At 45.5% G+C, this 19895-nt stretch overlaps 1 protein-coding gene across 5 annotated transcripts in view; it reads right to left on the reverse strand.

Moving 5' to 3' along the window:
- The window catches only part of COL16A1 (collagen type XVI alpha 1 chain), a 133125-nt gene that overhangs the window by 70800 nt on the left and 42430 nt on the right, over window positions 1–19895 (reverse strand). For all 5 annotated transcript variants that reach the window (XM_079988016.1, XM_079988015.1, XM_079988013.1 and 2 more), the window contains exons 6-14: window positions 18765–19040; window positions 15772–15852; window positions 14348–14482; window positions 9389–9442; window positions 6087–6122; window positions 2465–2491; window positions 1259–1321; window positions 917–958; window positions 753–797 (exon numbers count right to left, since the gene is read on the reverse strand). In XM_079988016.1, the coding sequence (XP_079844142.1) occupies window positions 753–797; window positions 917–958; window positions 1259–1321; window positions 2465–2491; window positions 6087–6122; window positions 9389–9442; window positions 14348–14482; window positions 15772–15852; window positions 18765–19040 (759 nt within the window). The remainder of the gene's footprint in view (window positions 1–752; window positions 798–916; window positions 959–1258; window positions 1322–2464; window positions 2492–6086; window positions 6123–9388; window positions 9443–14347; window positions 14483–15771; window positions 15853–18764; window positions 19041–19895) is intronic.

The following is a 19895-nucleotide window of genomic DNA, read 5'->3' on the forward strand; positions in this document are numbered from 1 at the left end:
GCTGAGTGGACCAATCTCTGAAAGCAAGATGCAGGCATATGCAAGATTCTGGGTCCCACAGCACTCTTTGGCATCAAAGGTCAGTCTAAAAAAGTTCTGTCCAACGCCAGATGATGAACAAGGACAGGCTATCAGAGTTTGGGCCCCTGGGGATAGTCTCTCTGTCCTCATCCCTTAATCCTTACAAAGGTGGTAAACCTGCAGCTTGGCTGCAGCCCTTCAGGTTCCAAGTGAGGGTCTCACATGATCAGATTGTTTTCCACACTAAACAATTCTCTGCATGCAGAAAACAAAATGTCACAGTGATAACAATGGTAGTACATTCTGATCAAGTGGGTTTTTATTAAGCACAGGCAGGCAGTGGGGCATTTAAGATTGGTAACTAATCATTTAAGATTGCTACTAATCTATTGCAGGTCAGGCTGAAGAGAAATTTCATTCAAAATAATTTTCAACTTGAAATTGAAAAATACCTGGGCAGGAAAGCTCACCCATTTTCACAGTCCTAGCAGGAGCCTTCTCCCTCCCTCTGGCCACCATAATGCACAGAGTAAGCACAGCGTAGGGGATGCAAGCTGACGGTGGGTGGAGCCAGAGTGGAGAGTGGGCGGAGTCAGAGGCAAAAGTGGGTGGTGCAAGAGCCAATGGTGTGTAAAGCCCCAAACAGTTTGGCACTAGGGGCTGATGGGAATTGCAGTCCAAAATTTCTGGAAGGCACTAGTTGGCAAAGGCTGCTGTATATACATGCTTACCTTTTCTCCTTGATCTCCCTTCTCTCCTGGTGGGCCTTCAGCACACTTCAGAAAAGATAAGGAACAAACAGGCAGGGAGTTAGTAGGACAGCAACACTGGACAAAGAAGAGGAGAGAGAAGCCAAACAGGCATGACCTCTTTCCAGGGTTGGGCAGCAGCTCACCTGTAATGGGGCTTCAGGTGAGATCCGGACACAGTCAGCACCCTGGAAAATTAATAATAGAGTTACAGGTTTGTGGGTGGGCCAGCCTGGATTAAATTTGTATATCACCCTTCATCTGAAGTTCCCAGGGCAGTTCACAGATTAAAAATACTTTAAAATACAGACCAAAACCAGAAAGTACATAACAATAATGATGATGATGATGTCAAACAAAGGTTTGGCATTGGGATTTGGATATGCCAATTCTCCCACATGGTAAAAGTGTTGATCTCCAAAGCATGTCAGCAAAGTTCCAAGAGTCAGTTCATGTGACAGAGCGAGGAGGAACCATGCTGTACTTACACGATCGCCTTTCTCTCCTTTGGATCCATAGACACCTGGTGGTCCACGTTCGCCTTTCCCACCCTGTGCGAAAAGAGAGAAGGAGCTCCCTGAGAAAAGAACTGTTGTCATGCCATTGAAAACAGAAGCTCTAGGCAGAAGACACTTCCGGAGTGCACAAATCAAACACAAAAGTCCACATGCTGTGGATGTGAGCAGCACACAATACAAAAACATGACATCACTTGATGTCTGGATGCAAACACATATGCTAGTTTATTAATCTCTTTCAGATGTAAATGCCATCCTTGCCCTTCGCACACTCTCTCCCCAGTTAGGAGCAGGGAGTGAAAGGTGGGTGGGATTTACAAGTCTATCCATTTAAAACACACGACCTCTCAAAGAATCCTGAGGATTTAGTTTGTTAAGGGTGCTGAGCATTGTATCTCTATGAGGGTGCTGGCTACAGTTCCCAGGGTTCTCAAACTACAATTCCCAGGATTCTTTGGGGGGAATCAATGTGCTTCAAATATATAATGTGTACAAAACCTCAGGCACCAGCAGGAACACTCTAGCCACCCTTATCATAAAATAATTACAAACATCCTGAAATAAAAATATTCACAAATGACAGAAGTTGGATTGTGTGCAGTATCTGCAGTTAACAATACAAACATTTATAAACTGCTTAATGTTCAAAAACCTCTAAGCCAGCCTTTCTCAACCTGTGGGTCCCCAGATGTTGTTGAACTACAACTCCCATCGCGCCTAGCTAGCAAGGCCAGAGCTCAGGGATGATGGGAGTTGTAGTCGAACAACATCTGGGGAACCACAGGTTGAGAACCACTGCAAGCGATGACAGTAATTAAGCAGTAAGAGAAAATAACAAATCCCTAGTAACAATGAGAAAAGGAGTGGTTGACGTCTGAGCACATGGTCTGCATTATTGCCTCTTAGTATCAATACACAAATATGCGCTATAATTTGGGGAACATTCTGGATAAGGTAATTTACATGCTTATTATGTTGTAGTCCGTTCATTTATTTAATCTAATCAGAAGAAGGCTTTAAAAGGAAATGCATAGTGATCAGCAGTCCTCTTTAGCCTTACTAATGATGGCAAGCCAGACAGCCAATTCTTCTAGGAATGTTAACTGCAGAAGATTAGGAATGTGGAGCTTGAAGCAGCCGCCACCATTTGGGATTCTGCTAAGGTGAAAGACTTACCTTTAAGCCCGGCGGACCCAGCGTGGCCTGAAGAGATAAAAACAAAATTAATGCACCTGCTAGACGCCTCAGCGATCATTCTGCATGCCAAGAGTAAGTAAAAGGAGGAATCAGGTCAAACGGGAAGAGACTGAAAAGCAAGTATCCAGGCCGACAAAACGTTAAAACTATCAGGGGCTGTGTAACGTGAGCCTAGAGAAAAGAAGATTAAAAGGTAACATAACAGGCCTCAAACTTAAGAGGCTGCCATAAAGAAGATAGAGAGGAACTCTTTCCTCCTTCCCCCAAGGAAAAGACAAATGGAAAAGTTAGTCAAGCTGCAAGGATGGAAAATGTAGGTGTCTTATTGAGAGAGCGAGGGAGGGCCTTTTATAAACACTGCTGGAACAACCTGAAAAAGGATCCAGAAACGGATGGAGAAGATGGGGGCCAGCGCTAGTCACAGGTTTGGGGGCTGGGTTCGGCCTCCATCTGCCTGCTAAAGTTAGGGGCAAGATGTCTGCATAGCTACATAGATTAGAGGTGAAGTGGATATCCAAGGAGGTAATCTGTGGCAAAGAGAAGGAAATGCTAAAAGATGTGGGTCTAAGTGAGGAAATCAAGACTGGCTAGTCTCATTGCTGTTCACTCTTCTAGTCAGGACAGTGTGATGGCATCCAGGTTCAAGACTCCTTGCACATCTCCACTTCAAGACCCACTGCAGATGGTTCTGGCATCCGTATGTTCTATCCATGCAGTCATTCAGCATCTCCCTCCCTCCCTTCCTCCACCACACACACATTCACACATTGAAGTAAAGATTGACCCTGAGCTTTGACTTTCAGTTTAAAACATACCAGTGGAAAATTGGCTGCCACTGTGATGAATGAAGAGCCCCTGTCAAAAGTTACTATTCTGCAGCTGCTGTATCCATTGTAGGGCCCCCTTTGCCAGGAGGGAGGTCCATAAGGAGGCAAACTTATTCTTATGGCTGGAAGTCACATAAGACCGAGTGCTTTAAGCATCTTTCAGAGAACAGAGTATCTCACCCAAAAGTCTGATTTTTCAGAGTGGCTTAAGCTTAATCTGAGAGGGGGAAGACAACCCTAGCTCATTTTTAGGTCACCAGTGTGAAAAGGCAGCCCCTGAGCATGCCCAGAGTGCATTTCACTTCATCCTAACCCTAACGTGAGGGTGGGCAGAACCTTACAATATAACCCCCCTCCCCACCACAATACAAGTCTTGTATAGTGTCTGCATTCAGCTCACCAAGCATCATAGGTTGTGCAGGTCTCTGCTAGAGCTTTCAGGCTAACCAACAGACTGGTTATATAGCAGCATAAGATGCTGCCTTCTGCTGACTCAGACGAATGGTCCATCTAGCTCAGTACTGCCTACACTGACTGGCAGGGGCTCTCCAAGGTTACAAGCAGGAGCCAGTGGCTCAGTGATGGAGATATGGTGCTTAACAAGTTCAGAGATATTGTTGTGCACATGTTGGGAGGGAGGAGTTGTGGCCCAGGGCTGCTGAGACGATTCAGCACCTTGCATTTCATCAAGAGTGAACTGGTGGCCTTTGTAAGAAGCTCTTAATATGTCAGATGCTGGCTCCCTTCGGACTAGGAGCAAGAAAGGTCTGGAGGTGGAGATCAGAGCCTGCAGTCAAGGAAAGGGCAGCTCTCAGTGGCAGCAGAGCACATTTTCTGCATGCAGAATGCCCCTGGTGAGAAGTATCGTAAAGGAGAGGCCACAAAGAGGATGCACAAACAACAAGAACTCTGATACAATACGGTTATGGAGGGGAAAGTCATGCAGCCAGCCGCCATTTGTAATGCAGCTGGACACTAAGAGCCCAGGGCTTGAACCTTGTATGGCAAGCCAGAAGGACCAAAACACCGCACTGTGTTCATCTTGGGCATTTCTGGATAGGGCTGGGTAGGGCTTTTGTCTTCTACCAAGAGAGGCACTGCCTGTCACTGTAGACAATCCTGAGTTTGATTGACAAATGGTCTGGCATGGAATAAAGTGGGCTTTTTTAAGGAAGGGCTATTGTTCAGTGGTAGAGCAGGAGGTCCCATGTTCAACCCCCAATATCTCCAGATAGGGCTGAGAAAGAGCCAGTCAGTGTGGGCAATATGGACCAAGCTGGGCCAATGATTTGACTGGAATAAGGCAGCTTCTTATTGTCCTTTTCTCTCTCACACCAATCTGCCCCCTCCCTCAGTTCATGTTGAGGGTCAAGCCACAGGGTCCCCATTAGAGTACATCCGGGGAGTAGTGGCTAAAAGGGACTCTGGCCAAGCCACCAAGACTCAGATCTGTGGCTTCCCCTCCCACAAATTCCTGTGCAACTGCTTGGCAGTCCCACCATCTAGTCCTGCAGAAGAGTAACCAAAGTAAGCAAGGAAAGGGAAAACTGCAAAGAGTAGCATTGATGCAGCCTCTCCTCCCCACCTCTTCCTTTCATCCTCTGCGGTTCCATGTGCCAAAGTTGTTGCCATGGGAACCCTTGCTGACATCTGGAAGCCATCACAGATTTCTTCAGTGATCCAGATGTTCCAGTGGATGCAAGCCAGAAGGAACAGGGGAAAGTGGTGGAAGGATGGGGGGTAGGATCACAGGGACAGCTCCTTTTAGAAAGCATGCAGACAAAGTTGGATATTCAGCCAACTGGGACAGGTAAAAGGACTTGGGGGCAGGGAAAAAAAGATGGAAATCCAGGTTCCGGGGAAGGAACCCACCACTGGGATGAATGAATCAATGAATGAAATCAATGGTCCCTGTTGAGGTTACAATTCTGCAGCTGCTGAGAAGCCTTTTGAGTCAGCAGTTCGGCTGCCAAATGAGGAAGGATCTAAGAATACAGCCTTGTCCCGTTAGAGGCCCTGTGTCTGTGTGTGTGTGTGTGGGGGGGGGTGTCAGGTGATTTCAACATTGCTCACAACTAGAAGTTTATGTCAGTTGCTTCTCTAATTTGGCGAACTGCACATTCAACTACAATTGCAGCTGGGGCAGCAAAACAGTCATGATGCTGCTCTAACACCAAAAAGAAAGGGATGTAGGTGGGACAATATTCCCAAGAGTACCAACAGTGTTTGGCCAACTCTTGAAACAAGCAAGATTGTGGGTCTTTTTTAAAAAGAGAGAAGGGGGGGTGTTATTGTGGGGTTACAACAACCCTAAGAGGTAGGCTGGTCTTGCCTTCTTCTCATAGGAAATGCTCAGCAGAATCAAGGAGGTTCAGTTGGAGGCGAGTGAGAAATGTTCCTATTCACATCTGAGGAATGTTGGTAGGTGTGGAATATCCAGCTGGCAACCAGAGATGCCAAACCCAGAGTACTTTCTTGTTCTGAGCATGACCTTGCCTTCTTGACCTCCAGCTCAGCTCATCTCCTGCCTAATTAACAGTTTTCCAGGAACAGTTACTCTTAGACCCGAGTTCCTGCCCACTGGACATATGGAGCTTTTTTCCCCTTCTTCCCAAATCCACAAATGCATGGCTCCCACTTCTGGAAGTTAAAGAGAGCCCATGTTGCTTCCTGAACCTGCAGCAACTGACATCCTGAACTAGTATCCATCAGCCTGCCTTATCCAAAGCTCATTAAAAAATCAATGTGATATTAACACCAGCCCGCTGACTTACATTTGAAAGCTGTGACTTCTGTGAGCATGGGGGACACTGCAAAAAGAACAAAACAATTAGAAAACTGGAAAGGAAGATGCTTTCTAATAAAGGCTGCAACAGTTATAATACAGTTTTGTGCATGTTTATTCAGAAGTACAACCTGCTGTGTTCAGTGGGGGCTTTTCCTCGGGTAAGTGAGTTGAGAATAGAGAAGGCTGTATTAACTAATTTACTAGCAGCCAAGCAATTAGTTATTGCAGCCTTCTACAACTTGGTGCCCTCCAGATGTTTTGGATGGCAAGTCTCATCTACCCCAGGCACCAAGGCAAAACATCTGGAGGGCACCAGGTTGGAGAGCTGACATTTAAAACTTTTGATCAATTAAAAAGATGCCACCATGAATTGGACAGCAGTTTTTAATTTTAAAAAAGCAACTTGCTTTGAATTTAAGTAATTAAAAAAATCAGTATGTGGTGGGCACCACCTTAAGAAAGGCATCCCTGCTTTTTCCTCACATAGGATGGACCACCATGTTTATGGTGATGCTGGCTGTGGCACAAGGGTCCATCAAGGGTCAGGGGAGAATGTTTTTCTTCAGCAGTGTTGCTTTATTTGTTTGCAAACATGTGCAGGTTTACTAGATAAATTCATTCACTGACTTACGCCCCATGGACAAGGTCTTCTTTCATCCACCTACAAGTTTAACTATCAATCACTCTGTAATGTTTATGCATTTTTGTGACTGTCAGTATGATGGGCAGTGACACAAATGATCAAACTTTGACTATTTTTAATGCAATCAGGAAAATACTAAAATGCAACATTGGGGGGGGGGGGGTTAAGCAAATACCTTCTCCGATTCCCCTGTGATATGATCACAGTACAGGCCAAGCAGCTTATTAGTGAAGGGGGTGTTGGGTGGAAGCCTCCAGTGAGCTAGTGAAGGGACTCAGTTGTCTGAAAGGCAGCTGGCTCCGTCTTCTTTCCCTGGCAAATTTCTGGGCACAGCGAAAGACTCTTATTATATGTGAGGGTTTGTGGCTTGACCACTGCTTCCTCCCACCAAACCAGTTAAGTGTGAGATGCTTCCCATGGGATGGTCAGCTCTAAAGAAGCCAAACCAGGCAGGCAGAATGTTGTCGAAATTGCAGAGATGCCTTTCTGGGTATATCCATCACACCAGCATGGTGTAAGGCTGGGATATGTGAAACCTGCCCATTTATTTCAGCACAGTATTCCTGTGAGCTCAGATATCCACAGAAACTCTGCAGAGCACTATAGATCACCTTGCTTTTGAGTACCTACGGGACCGCCTCTCCTGGTATGCCCTGCAGAGGACCTTAAGGTCCATAAATAGCAACCCTCTAGAGGTCCCAGGCCCTAAGGAAGTGAGATTAGCCTCAACCAGGGCCAGGGCCTTTTCAACACTGGCTCCAGCCTGGTGGAACACTCTGTCTCATGAGACTAGGGCCCTGCGGGATCTGATTTCTTTTCGCAGGGCCTGTAAGACGGAGTTGTTCCACCTGGCCTTTGGCTTGGAATCAGCCTGATCCTCTCCCCCTCTTTCCTTTTCCTTCTGTGATGGAAACCCTATTTGGGGACTTCCCTGACCAGTCGGGATAGCTGGCCTTGGTGAAGATTTGACGTTTTCTCCCCCAAAACAGTTTTTGATCTGGGCTTCCACTGAAACGAGGCTGCATTTTAAGTTGTACTTTAATCCTGTTTTTAAGTTGTATTTTAATAAATTGTTTTTATACCTGATGTTAGCTGCCCTGAGCCTGATCTTGGCCAGGGAGGGCAGGGTACAAATTATTATTATTATTATTATTATTATTATTATTATTATTATTATTATTTGTTATTCAGAAGAAACCATTTTTTAAGGCGTGCTCTTCATTGTTTTGAGTGGGACATGAAACGAAGTGCAGAGGCTGCCCTTTTCCCCCAGTGAATTCAGTTGCACAACCCCCTTCATAATCCCACCCCACCTTGGCAAAATTGTGCAAAGGTTTATGCATCCAACTGCATTTTTACTTAATTTTGATAATTTCTAAAGCTTGTCCCAGGACTGAGCCAAGGTTGTTTTTGTTTCTTTGTGGTGGCGTGGAAGTGACATCAGAAGAGTTCTGATGACTTGGAGGAAAGGTTCTTTCGGTCCTTGGCAAGTGAGGTCTTCATTTACCTACACTTATACAACACTCCCCCACCCCCCGGTATCTGTGGGTTCAGAATAACTGATGGCATCAATGGAAAGACAATATCCACATCAGCAATCGAATCTTCTGGATGACTGTGGCTTCCAGAATGGTCTGAACAAGGAGCAGCAACTGCAGAGGCATGTTATGAAGGCTACAATTCCTGACTGTGTAACAAGCGCCAGAGCGTAGAAGGCTTTGCTTGCTTCCTTTTAGGCATTGATAGCTCAGGAGTCTGAAACATACAAAGAAGCCCTCAGAAGGAACCGTTTACTGAGAGCTCTCCAGGAAAGGATTAGCATCAATGAAGTCTTAAGTACTACATGGTAAGCAGGGACAAGCAGGGTTTTGATTCACAGCCCCTAAAGGTCTGGAATACCACTGAAAGAAATTGTGTGTGTGTGTGTGTGCGTGTGCGTGCGCGCGCTTGGAGAAATTCCTCGAGAAACTTCTCCCCAAAGTAGAACACCTTACAAAACTCTCCATAGGTCATTTGCCAATGCTCCCATTCAAAAGAAATCGAATTCAAACTGCCTTGTAAAATGTCATTCTCACAATCCAATATGGGAATTTCAACCGTTTGTATCGAATTCTTGTGGCTTTCAATACTACCCATATGCTGATGACACTCAGCTTTTCTTCTGTACCTTAGATCTTTTGTCCTTCCTTCAATTCCACATTTCCAACTTCCCCTCTGATATTTCTCTGTGTTAATGTTTCAACACTGTTCTTTATTGGTTTAAAAACAAATAAAAAATGCAAAAAGGATGTTTCAACACTGTCTCAAGCTGCATATATCAAAGAGCAAACTTACCAAGTCGTGGTTCAAACAAACCTATTTAACTATATTCCCCTTCCCCACATAGATTACAACAACCCTATGAGTTTGATTGGTCTTACTGTCCTATGGGCATGAGAACTCAAAAATTCATAGCATAGCACTGTAGAGTTGGAAGGGACCCTGAGGATCATCTAGTCCAACCCCCTGCAATGCGGGAATATGCAGCTGGTCATGACAGGAGAGGTCAGAACTGGAGTCTCCCTGATCAGTAGCTCAATTTCTTCTTAGATGCTACACCTATGTAAGCAAAATTACTAACTCACGCTCCATATATGATTCCTCACCTTGTCACCTTGGCCATCTTTCACACCAACCTTTCCAGAAGATCTCACCTCCTCCTGGAAGAGAGCAGAGAAAAGACAGTATTATAGACTAGCAGTCCACAAACCATGCTTCTAGCATATGAACATAAGAAGAGTCTGCTGGATCAGGCCAAAGGGGACTCATCTAGCCCAGCACCCTATTTCCTATTCTCACAGTAGCCAACCAGATACATGTGGGAAACCTGAGCACAAGAGCAGCTTCCCCTCCCCTGTGGTTCTTAGCAACTGGTATTAAGATGCATTTCTGCTTCCATCTGTGAAGGCAGAGCCTAGCCATCATGGCTAGTAGCCACTGATAGTGAATTTGTCCAATCTTCTTTTAAAGCCATAAATCTGCTGGATGCTCTCATGCTCCCTCCCACGTAGCAAGCCTTCCATGTGGGCCAAAACAGCTTCTTTCTGTCCTTCGCTCCTAGTGAAGAGGGAAGGTTGCCAGCAGCTGGAGAAAATGGCTGATGTTCAGAGAACTAAGATTAACATTTAACAGGTGCTTATCACAGCATCTGGAAGTGCACTGCCAGTGATAGAGCATCTGCTTTGCTTGCAGAAGGTCACAAGTTCAAATCCTGGCACCCTGCAGCATGGCTGGGAAGGTCTCCTGCCTGAACACAGGACACACAAAGCTGCCTTTATATGGAGCCAGATCATTGGTCCATGTAACACTGTATTGTCTACACAGGGAGGCTCTCACAGCCTTACCTGGAGATGCTGGGGACTGAGCCTGAGACCTTCTATATGAAAGGCAGATGCACTCCACTGGGCTATGCCCCTTCCCCAAGGGGCTTAGCATCCCTAGTCTGAAACCCTGGAGAGAAACTGTCATTCAGTGTTGACAGTACAGTCGTACCTTGGAAGTCGAACGTAAACCGTTCCGGAAGTCCATTCGACTTCCAAAACATTCGAAAACTAAAGTGTGGCTTCTGATTGGCTGCAGTCAATCAGAAGCTACGGAAGCCCCGTCAGACATCTGGCTTCCAAAAATAGTTCACAAACTGGAACAGTCACTTCTGGGTTTGCGGCGTTCAGGAGCCAAAATGTTCGGGAACTAAGCTGTTCAACTTCCAAGGTACAACTGTACTGAGCTGGATGGTCTGACTTGTACCAATTCAGTTTCCTGTGTTAAACAAGAAATGAAATGGAAGAAGCTCAGGAGGTCAAGTGACCTCCTCCGTCACCCATCTTGGCCTTTGGCTCTCCAGTCTTGCTCCTCAAGGCAGGAGCGGCTAGTGAAGAGCGGTTCTCCTGACAGCAGAATTGTTGCTGCTAACCGGGACCTTGTGGGGGCAGGGCAGGGTGACGGTGAAGCCATGTCTGTGTGGGCACCCTGGCAGAGCCAATCTCTCACTGGGGTACCTGCTCAGCCCCACCCCACCACCATCCTGCCCAGTGAGAGGCACACAACAACCCAGTGAGAGGCAGTGAAGCCAGTGTCAGGAGGGTGGCTCTATAGCACCACCCCATCACTCTCCAAAACCTTTTTTGCAGCCTTAGCCAGAGATGCCAGGAACTCAGAACCTGCTGCATTCAAATCAGAGACTATAACAGAGAGTGATGCCCCTTATCTGCCAAATGACTCACAGACAGATATTTTGATTATATCAGCACTGCCTGTCTCTGGGCTGTTTGCTCCCTTTTGCACCATCTGTGCACTGCAAAAAACCCCACTCAAGTCTCCAGTAAATTCTCTTCACATTCTGACCTTGTTCAGCTGCCCCTGGAACATGCTGTGCAGCAGCTACATGCCTGTCTCTACATCACTCTAAGTCAGGACTGGGGAACCTTTGGCCCATTAAATATTACAGAACTACAATTCCCATCAGCCCTAGCAAGCATGGCTGGTGGCCACAGATTATGGGCGGTGTAGTTTAGCAATTTCTGAAGGGCCATAGATCCACCTACACTTCAACCATCCAGGGACTAGTCCGCCTACACATCGTCCTAACACCCTGGCCTCTTTCTCCCAACCCACCAGCAAGATGCTTATCATCACACACCCTCGTGCTTGTAGGAATACTTTCCCTGCTCCCACTTATCTGTTGCTCCATCCTGTCAAGATTCACCCCTTGATAAGCTCCGTTTTCTATCCTCTGGCTCTTGTTGCATTTTTCTTCAGTCTGGCTCTTTTAGCCTAGTCTCATCACCACCATTAAATCTTGTGGAAAAAATGAGGCAGGTTTGTTTTTGTCCCAGAGGGTGAATGAATGAGGCTTGTGTTCTCATCAATGAAAGAATCTCAAAGGATGGAGAGGAGAGCAACAGAGAAAGGAGGCCCATATGTGGGAGAAGGCAGTTCCAAGTCAGAAGGCAGTTCCAAGTCAGAACACAATGCCCCAGGGTCAGATTTACCTACAGTTGGACAAAGATGTCCATGCCACTTCAGGATGAGGGGAATATCCAGCATGGTTTGCATCTTAATGCAAATCTACCCACTTCACAAAACAAGACATGAACTGATAGGCAGCTGTCCTTCAAAATGCAGACACAAATTATGATGCAGTTCTCCAACCAAAGAATGCACACAAAAGCATATACACACTAAGAGTGCCATGGTGGGTTGACCATCACATCCTGCTGGCTTTTGCTGGCCAGGGCAGAAGAAGTGGGCAGTGGTTTTAGTGACTTTTCAAAGCCATGCCAGTTCCAGGAGCCCTCTCTGCTAAATGGACTGGTTCAGAACCCAGTGGATCCATGGCTGGCCCTGCTGTGACCCAGCCCCCTGGTTATGACTAGCAGGAACACCACCACTTTCTATGGCTGGGAGTGGGGCTTCCAGGGCAATGGAATCCCACAGACGTAGCCCAGCAGATGGCTGCATCTGTTGTCTCCTAACCCCCTTCAGCCACAAGGATCAGCATGTTAGGACTGTAGCCTAAGCTAATATTAAATCATCTGGATGTAAGCATCTATTGGCCCTACAATTCATCTCAAAACCAAATCAATGCCTCTACAAGATATGCTGAATTAAATGGGGCTTTTCTATGTAAATAAAAGAAGCTCAATTTAATCATATATCAGATATGAATGCCTACACTTGAGCTACCAAAAACAGGAATGTTGTTCACCAGATGAAAGAAAACTTAAGTTATAGGACAGGAATCAAGCAGTAACTGCACCTCTGGGAGAAGGTAAAAAAACTGTTTATGTACCAAGTGATTGAATAATAAAGTGTTTAAATGATTGATTAATCAATTCTGCTGCTGTTTTTAATCTGCCGAAGGTTGTGTTTTGCTTTTGTACTGATGTTTCCTTTTATATCATGTTTTTGTATTAAAAAATGTTGCAGACCCCCTTAAGAACCATCTTTGGTGAGCAGGGATGTAAATATTTCCATATTCTATCCATCATGTCAGCACACAACTGGCTGGCAGTAGTCTCAGATGGTTTGGATTGCAACCTCTTGCTCCCCCCTTCCCAGTCCCTCCTCTGATGTGTATTTCTTCTCAGTAGGATGTGACAGTGAAAAATAAAATCCCTAAATTGGTAGCAAACATATTCCCAGCATATGTTGAACGGATGACTGGTGTTTAATTCCAGCAATGCTCTCTCTATACCATACTACAGTGATGGTGGGAACAGGCAAATTAGTTTTCCATCAGTTGGACCATTAAATCTATCTCAGCAGAGGATTAAGACTGCACTGAGTCTCTACAACTTTCCGATTTGTGTATCAAAATTACTTATTTTGATGGGTAATTTCCCCTCACAAATACTTATCTTTTCTCAAAACTGTTGGGTGCCATTATTTATCCTGACTGCTGCTTCTGATAATGGTTACATGGGTGATCCCATCTAATCAGGGATCACACAGTAAATGGAACAATGCCATGGTACTATGTCCAACACAATGTGATTGGACATAACCATTACCATTAGGAAGAGTGAGCCAGCTGCCTCAGGTGGCAGATGCTGGGGGTGGCAGCAAGATATTGGCGAACATGGCTAAGCACACGCAATGGAAGTTTTCAGTGTTGTTTACGCGGGCTAACATTGCAATGGTTGTTCAGTAATGATCTCACAGCTTTTCTTCCACAATAAAATTCTTTCCACACAAATCCATCCTGTTTAATCACATCGTATCAACCTAGCTGTCTGCTAGAGAGAAACAGGACTAGAAATTGCCAATGTTCACTTGTTCATTCCATGTCCAGAATGGAAATCAATCCAGCAAATGCAATTGCTATTCGCTGCTGTTGTTACTTTCAAACTGCAAATGATACGAAATCGATTGCATTTTCTCTCATTTGCATCATGTTTACTTTACATTGAAATGAATGGACAACATAATGACAAGATGGAATTTACATAATTAACACAATATTGTCACAGCGGACAGTGAGAAGAATAACAGTTTATGCAGAAGACGAAATGCAGTGGAACAGAAACAGTGCTACAAACAACAAAGGCAGGGTGAAACAGAAAATTTTATCTTCACCTGTGCTGTCTGTACACATGCAGCAAAAACCCATGAACCACAACTACCCCATATTTCCACAGTTTGGGCTGTACAGTTCCAGTACATGGAATTCTCCAGAGGATTTCAAATCAATAACACTTTGTCTTATGTAATGCTTACAAATAGTCAACATACTTTAGCTTGTCATAACCATTACAATTCTCCAGGGAAGGACAGCATCATCAACCCCCAGATGGGAGACTGAGAGGCTTGCTTATAGCCATGTCTTGACTTCACAACAGGAACAAGATTTGAGCTAGTGGCTTCCTGATTCATAGCTCTACACCGGGAGTAACTGGAGTGGGACACTCCACATGTTGTGGACTCCAGCTCCCATCCTCCTTGACCAATGACCATCCTGGCTGAGGCAGATGGGAGTTGTAATTCCAAATGTCTGGAAGGCACCATGCTGGCTGCCCCATGCTCTGGGCTATGCTAGTTCTTTCTTGCTGGTTGGTGTTCCTCACCTGCTTGCTTTGGGTCTCCTCCAAGCAGAAGCAGCGGGTGTAGACCTTGCCTTCAGTCTGAGGGTTGATCTCTATCAGGTCATTGCTCTGCATGACTTCCACATCGCGACGAGTTTTAGATGCTTCGGGAAAGCACTGATGAAACAGGAAAGTATTGAAATAACTTTGATGAGCAAGGCAATTAGCTCTTCATGGACCAGCATGGCCTGGGGCTTATAGCAGTGGTGGCCAACTTGTTTTGGTCCAAGGTTTTACCCTTGGCCAATCTCTGGGGGCTGCAAGCCACCCTACACTCCCTCATGCACTCACCTGCATACACACAGGTAGACAAGCTACCCATTGGCTGATCTGCATACCCCCCTAAAACTACAAAATTATCACTCTGATGATCAGGAAGGAAGTAGTTTTGATTTCCTATAAGAGAACTGGGTTCCACCCATCCTAGCATAGTGTCTACTTACAATTTTTCTTTTTCTTACTGCTGCCCAATTTTGTTGTGTTTGGGGAACCCCAGAAAATTTGCTTGGGAACAAATATGGGTTAGTGACAAACCAGGAACTGGGAGACCAAAGTTTATGGCTCAAGACTTTTCAGCCTGGTGGGCTGGATCCTCACTTCCCTCAACCATCATGGGCCATTTTGACAGGTGTGTCATCAGGTGGCAACTTCTAAGTTGCTAGCTTTCAGTCCCAAACAGCTGGTTGGTGCTGATAGCAGCCCTGCTTGCCAAAGAACAAACAGGATTACATTTTAAGCTCCTGAGTATTCCTTTGCAAGCCGTGTCTTTATGAGGTGTCCACCTGATGTCAGGTGTGGTGTCAGGTGTGGATTGGGGAAAAGAGCCTTGGGGGCCAAATTATGACTGCCTCCCCTAGGCCTGATTAGGCCCATGGGCAGGAGGTTCCTCACCACTGAATTTATGGGCACAACGAGGCTGTACTATTTGAACAAGATCAGAGCATGTTGAGAAGTAAGTAGAGGGAAATGACTGCATAGACCTGAAAGTGAAGGTTTTCTGAAGCAAAAACCACACCAACATTGTTTCAAATAGCTATCCCCCCCCCAAAAAAAAAATAACTATCCCAAACAGGCAGCAGGTGTCAACATATTATCAGATCCACCCAAAAAAAAGCATAGCATTTTTTACATGCAAGTTGCTATGTAACTGAGTAGATTGCATCTACAATGCAAGATCACATCTATATCAATTGCTGCTGTTGCCTGTGGTTTTGAATGGGGAACCTGATGCACCACTGTAGATAATAAAAACCTGCAAAACAGACAGCAGTGCTTTCAACTCTAGAAAAGTTGTCTGACAGCTTTTGTGGATAAATGTCTCAGTCCTGCAACCTCAGCATGAGGAAATGCAGGAGCACACACATAAACAGAAGTGACAGCTTTTGCATATCTGCAGTATTACTCACCCCGTTATCAGAGATCTCACAGCATCCCTCATGCATTGCCATGGCTGGGTCGCAATAAATGTGAAGCTGCTGAATGTCAAACTGCAAACAAAGAAACAAGCAAACTGTTATAGGGTGGAGATCCAATATCCACCCTGGTTCTTCAGATCCTGGAGAAGAGGCCTCAGCCAGCCCTTCATTTAAGCATGGGAAATCATAGTGGTGCAAGTATACATCCCACTGGAGGAATGAGCAGAAGTGGCTCACCAGGTGGGGTGGTGCCATTATGATAACTTCTTACCAGTTGTGTCCCAGTTGCTTTCCAAGAAGGAGAGGGTAAAAGTGGCAGGGAGATCAGTGCAGTGAAAACTCACTGGCAGAGCCAATCTGGTGCCCCTGTCAATGCATCTACAGCCTCCATGCCATCTTCCCCGCCCAGCAAGTGACAGTGACATACCTACCAGGCTCCACCACACCTGGCAAGCTTCTTCTGGGCAAGAGAAATGGCAGGGTGACCTACCTATTGTCTGTACGTTTTCAGACACCTGCCTCTCAAATGGTTTCTGGTGAAGGGTTGGCAGGTCTTGGGCTTGGTTCTGAGAATGAGGTTCTATATATTATCCTCAGGACCTCTCCTCTTCCAAGGCAGCACATTTCCCCTCAAGGCCATCAGGTAGGCACAAATCACCACCTTTAAATGTTGGCCTAGGAGTTTTGGAGCAGCATTATTTTAAAGTTCTACTTAAGAAGAAAACAACACCACACATTCTGAAAGAGGAAATAGTGTATGTGAAATATTTTCTTTGGTGCTTCTCCAAATTCCCCAGTGGCATTGCCACAGTGGGATAAATGTGTTGGGAGAGAAATCCCTTCTCCAAAAAGGAACTGTCACTCCCAATACTATTATAGGAAAAGAGAGGACAATCAGAAATCCTGATCTTGGCAGGGTAATTGCCTCATTTTGACCTCTTCGCAACTGTGCAGATGAATTAGAAGCAGAGGTGGGGTAAGGGTTGGGAGATGAAATCTGGCACATGTGGAACTGTGCTTATACCTGTCTAATGGGTCAGTACATCTATTCATTTATTGAATTTAAATATCACCTTCCTTCTATCAAGGAAATTAAGGCAGGATACGTGAGGGTTCTCAGGCAGTCTCCCACACAGGCACTGACCAGAGCTAGACCTGCTTAGTGTCAGCAAGGCTGCTATGGCATCATTTGCCCTCCGGCCATATGGAAATCCCACAAAGACATACTCTAAGTATCTGGAGTCTAAGCAAAACTCCAAAGCTTCTAACAGCTCAGTAGTTAACTCAACAATTGCACAGGGCCCAAATTACTGAATTCCAAGCACCGCCATTTTACTTCACCAGCCCTGCTCCCAACATACACACCCTGGGAAATGGCATAATTAAAATGTCAGAGTTCAGGGGTGCAGGCCTAGAGCTCCACTCAACACCAAGAGCTTCACATGGCTATTAACCATGATGGCCATGCAGTATCTCCAATATCAGAGGCACTGTTGCCTCATAAGAATGGAATAAGAGCCTACTGGATGAAGCCAATGGCCTATCTAGTCCAGGATCTTATTCTCACAGCAGCCAACCAGATGCTTGTGGGAAACCTGCAGGGAGTATCTGAGAGACAAGAGCACTTTCCCCTCCTTGGGTTTTCAGAAACAGGTATTCAGAGGCATTACTGCCTCCAACCATGGAGGTACAGCATAACCATCATGGCTTGTAACTGTTATTAGCCTTATCCAATATATATTTGCCCACTCACTTTCTCCATGCCATGAATAATTTTTTGACACCTCCATCATATCACCTTTTGTTGGCCTTCTCTCTGAACTAAAAAAGTCCCAAATGTTGCAGCCTTTTCTCATTGGGGAGTCACTCTCCATCCCCTTGATCATTTTGGGGAGAGTAGTGGTCTTGCACTCAGGGTCTACTTATGGGCTTCCCATAGGGGCATCTGGTTGGCTACTGTGTGAACAAACTGCTGGACTGGGAGAGACTTTGGCTCATCCAGCAGCCAGGCTCTTCTTATGTTCTCATGTTCGAGTCCACCCCACAGTCCATTCTAGCTGCTGCTGGGAAGCAGCTAGCAGCAGTAGAAGTGACCAGTGATGTCCCCACCAGCGTTATAACAGCAGCCTGGTGATGGTGGCAGTAGTCCGTGCCAAGGCCCCAAACCTTGCCCAAGAATTTTGTGTGCTGGCTTGGCTTGGAACAGGATTTGCTAAAGCTCCCTGATTTATTGCAGAATGCACTTACACCAAAATAGCTTCGTTTGTTGTTAATTATGCATTGGCTGATCAGCTCAAGCGTTTCAAAATCTCTTCCTGGAAATATATAGTCATTTCTTGCTCTATCACCATGCAGATTCTCTAGTGGTAGAAGATCTGCTATGAATGCAGCAGGTCCCAGGTTCAGTCCTTACTATCTGCAGGTAGGATTGGGTTAGGGTTAGAGAGACCTGCTGCCGGTCATTGTAGATCAGAGGTGGGGAACCTCTGACCTGCATCCCTGCATAGGCCTGGCACAAATCACAAAAAGGAAACCCCCAAAGAATAAAATCAGCCTAGCTCATAGCTTTGTCTTGAAGTTCAAAGGTGACCTAGCTTAGTGGCCTCAATCCTGACACCAACTCCTGTTCTCTGGGGAGTGAGGGTCAATACGTTACAGACAGAAGCTTCAATAGAACTGAATTTTGTGTAAAGTGAACTTGTGGACAATTTGGAGGTTCTTTCTTCTTAGAAATGTAAGATTAGCAAAAAGTATGCATGTCACCTACGGTAGAATACCAGGACAAACCTGAAGGTTTATGAGAGGTTCCTGGTGAAGCTTAACACTTTTTAAAAATGTTAGCAACACTCCTTAGAGTTGGGGGTGTCTTCATAGATACCAATGTGTGTTTGAGCCCAACTAGGTTTGAGAAAAGGCCAAGCAGTCCCAAATGGAGAGATGGTCCGCTTGCCACAGCTTGCCCACAAATCCCCACCATGACTCACTGTGACAGGAGCACCCTGCACGGCATCCAATCCAACAAACGCGTTGCCTTCTCTGGCCAGGTGCCGGCGGGGTTGCAGTGGCTTGGAGGAGATGTAGCTGCAGTCAATGTGGATGGAAACCACTTGGCTTTGGATGCTAAGGACCATTTTGTGCCACTTCAAGTCAAAAAGGGCGGAGACCCCTTTTCCGGCAAAGATGGCGCTGACAAACTCCTTGTCCTGGCCCTTGGCTTGGAACTCCAGGCTCTGCTCTTTGCTGTTGATCCCCAGGGAGAGCTGAGGGGGTGAAAGGAGACGGCGCTGACTATGAGAATGTTCTAGAAAGAGAGGCAGAGAGGAAAGGCATGAGGGGAGACAGGGAGACAGAAAGATGAAGAAAGCACACTAAACAGAGAGATACTAGGATTGTGGCAGCAGCAGGCAAGCTGAGAGAAGACTTGTGATTCTTTTTTGGCAGGGCAGTCTTCCCTCTGGTCCATACAACCTTCATTATGAAATGGGTCAAATCTAATGTTGCAGACCACCAGATCCCATGACACAAGTGGCATCTTTGTCATACTATGAATTATTGTCTGTTTTAGCTATATATTATTTTTTTATTAAAGGAAGTGACAGATATAAAATACAGTTATATTATCATAAAGAACACAGAAAGATAAATGTGGTCTTGATGCCTGTTATTCCAGAGAGGAATGAGAGGAGTGCTTTATTATTATCATTAACTTGGATCAGCATGTTTTCTGAAATAACTTCTTGAGAAAAAACAGTTAGTTTAGCCATTTGAGATATTCCATATTGTTATGAGTTTGTGGGGAACTGTATCCCCCTCAATTCCTGGGTCTAATAAAAGTTAGGATTAATCAATGCTTGGAGGATTAAACTGAAACTTTAAATAGCTGGACTCCGCTTTCCCTGTCCAGGAAACCACCTGGGAGAGGAACCTTCAAGGGGAACAAAGCTAATAAAGGTTCCTCCCACCTGCCAAAATGGCTCAGGTGGGAAGCAACCAGCCAGATCCAGTACTCTGCCCTTGCCCAGGCCACAGTCCATGCTAGCTTTCAATGGTGAAAGCACAACACAAGGCCAGTCTAGGAAATCTGTGAGGCTCACTTCTATGGCAAGGATCCTCCT

Source organism: Podarcis cretensis (assembly GCF_951804945.1).
Source record: "Podarcis cretensis genome assembly, chromosome: 8".
Taxonomy (NCBI): domain Eukaryota; kingdom Metazoa; phylum Chordata; class Lepidosauria; order Squamata; family Lacertidae; genus Podarcis; species Podarcis cretensis.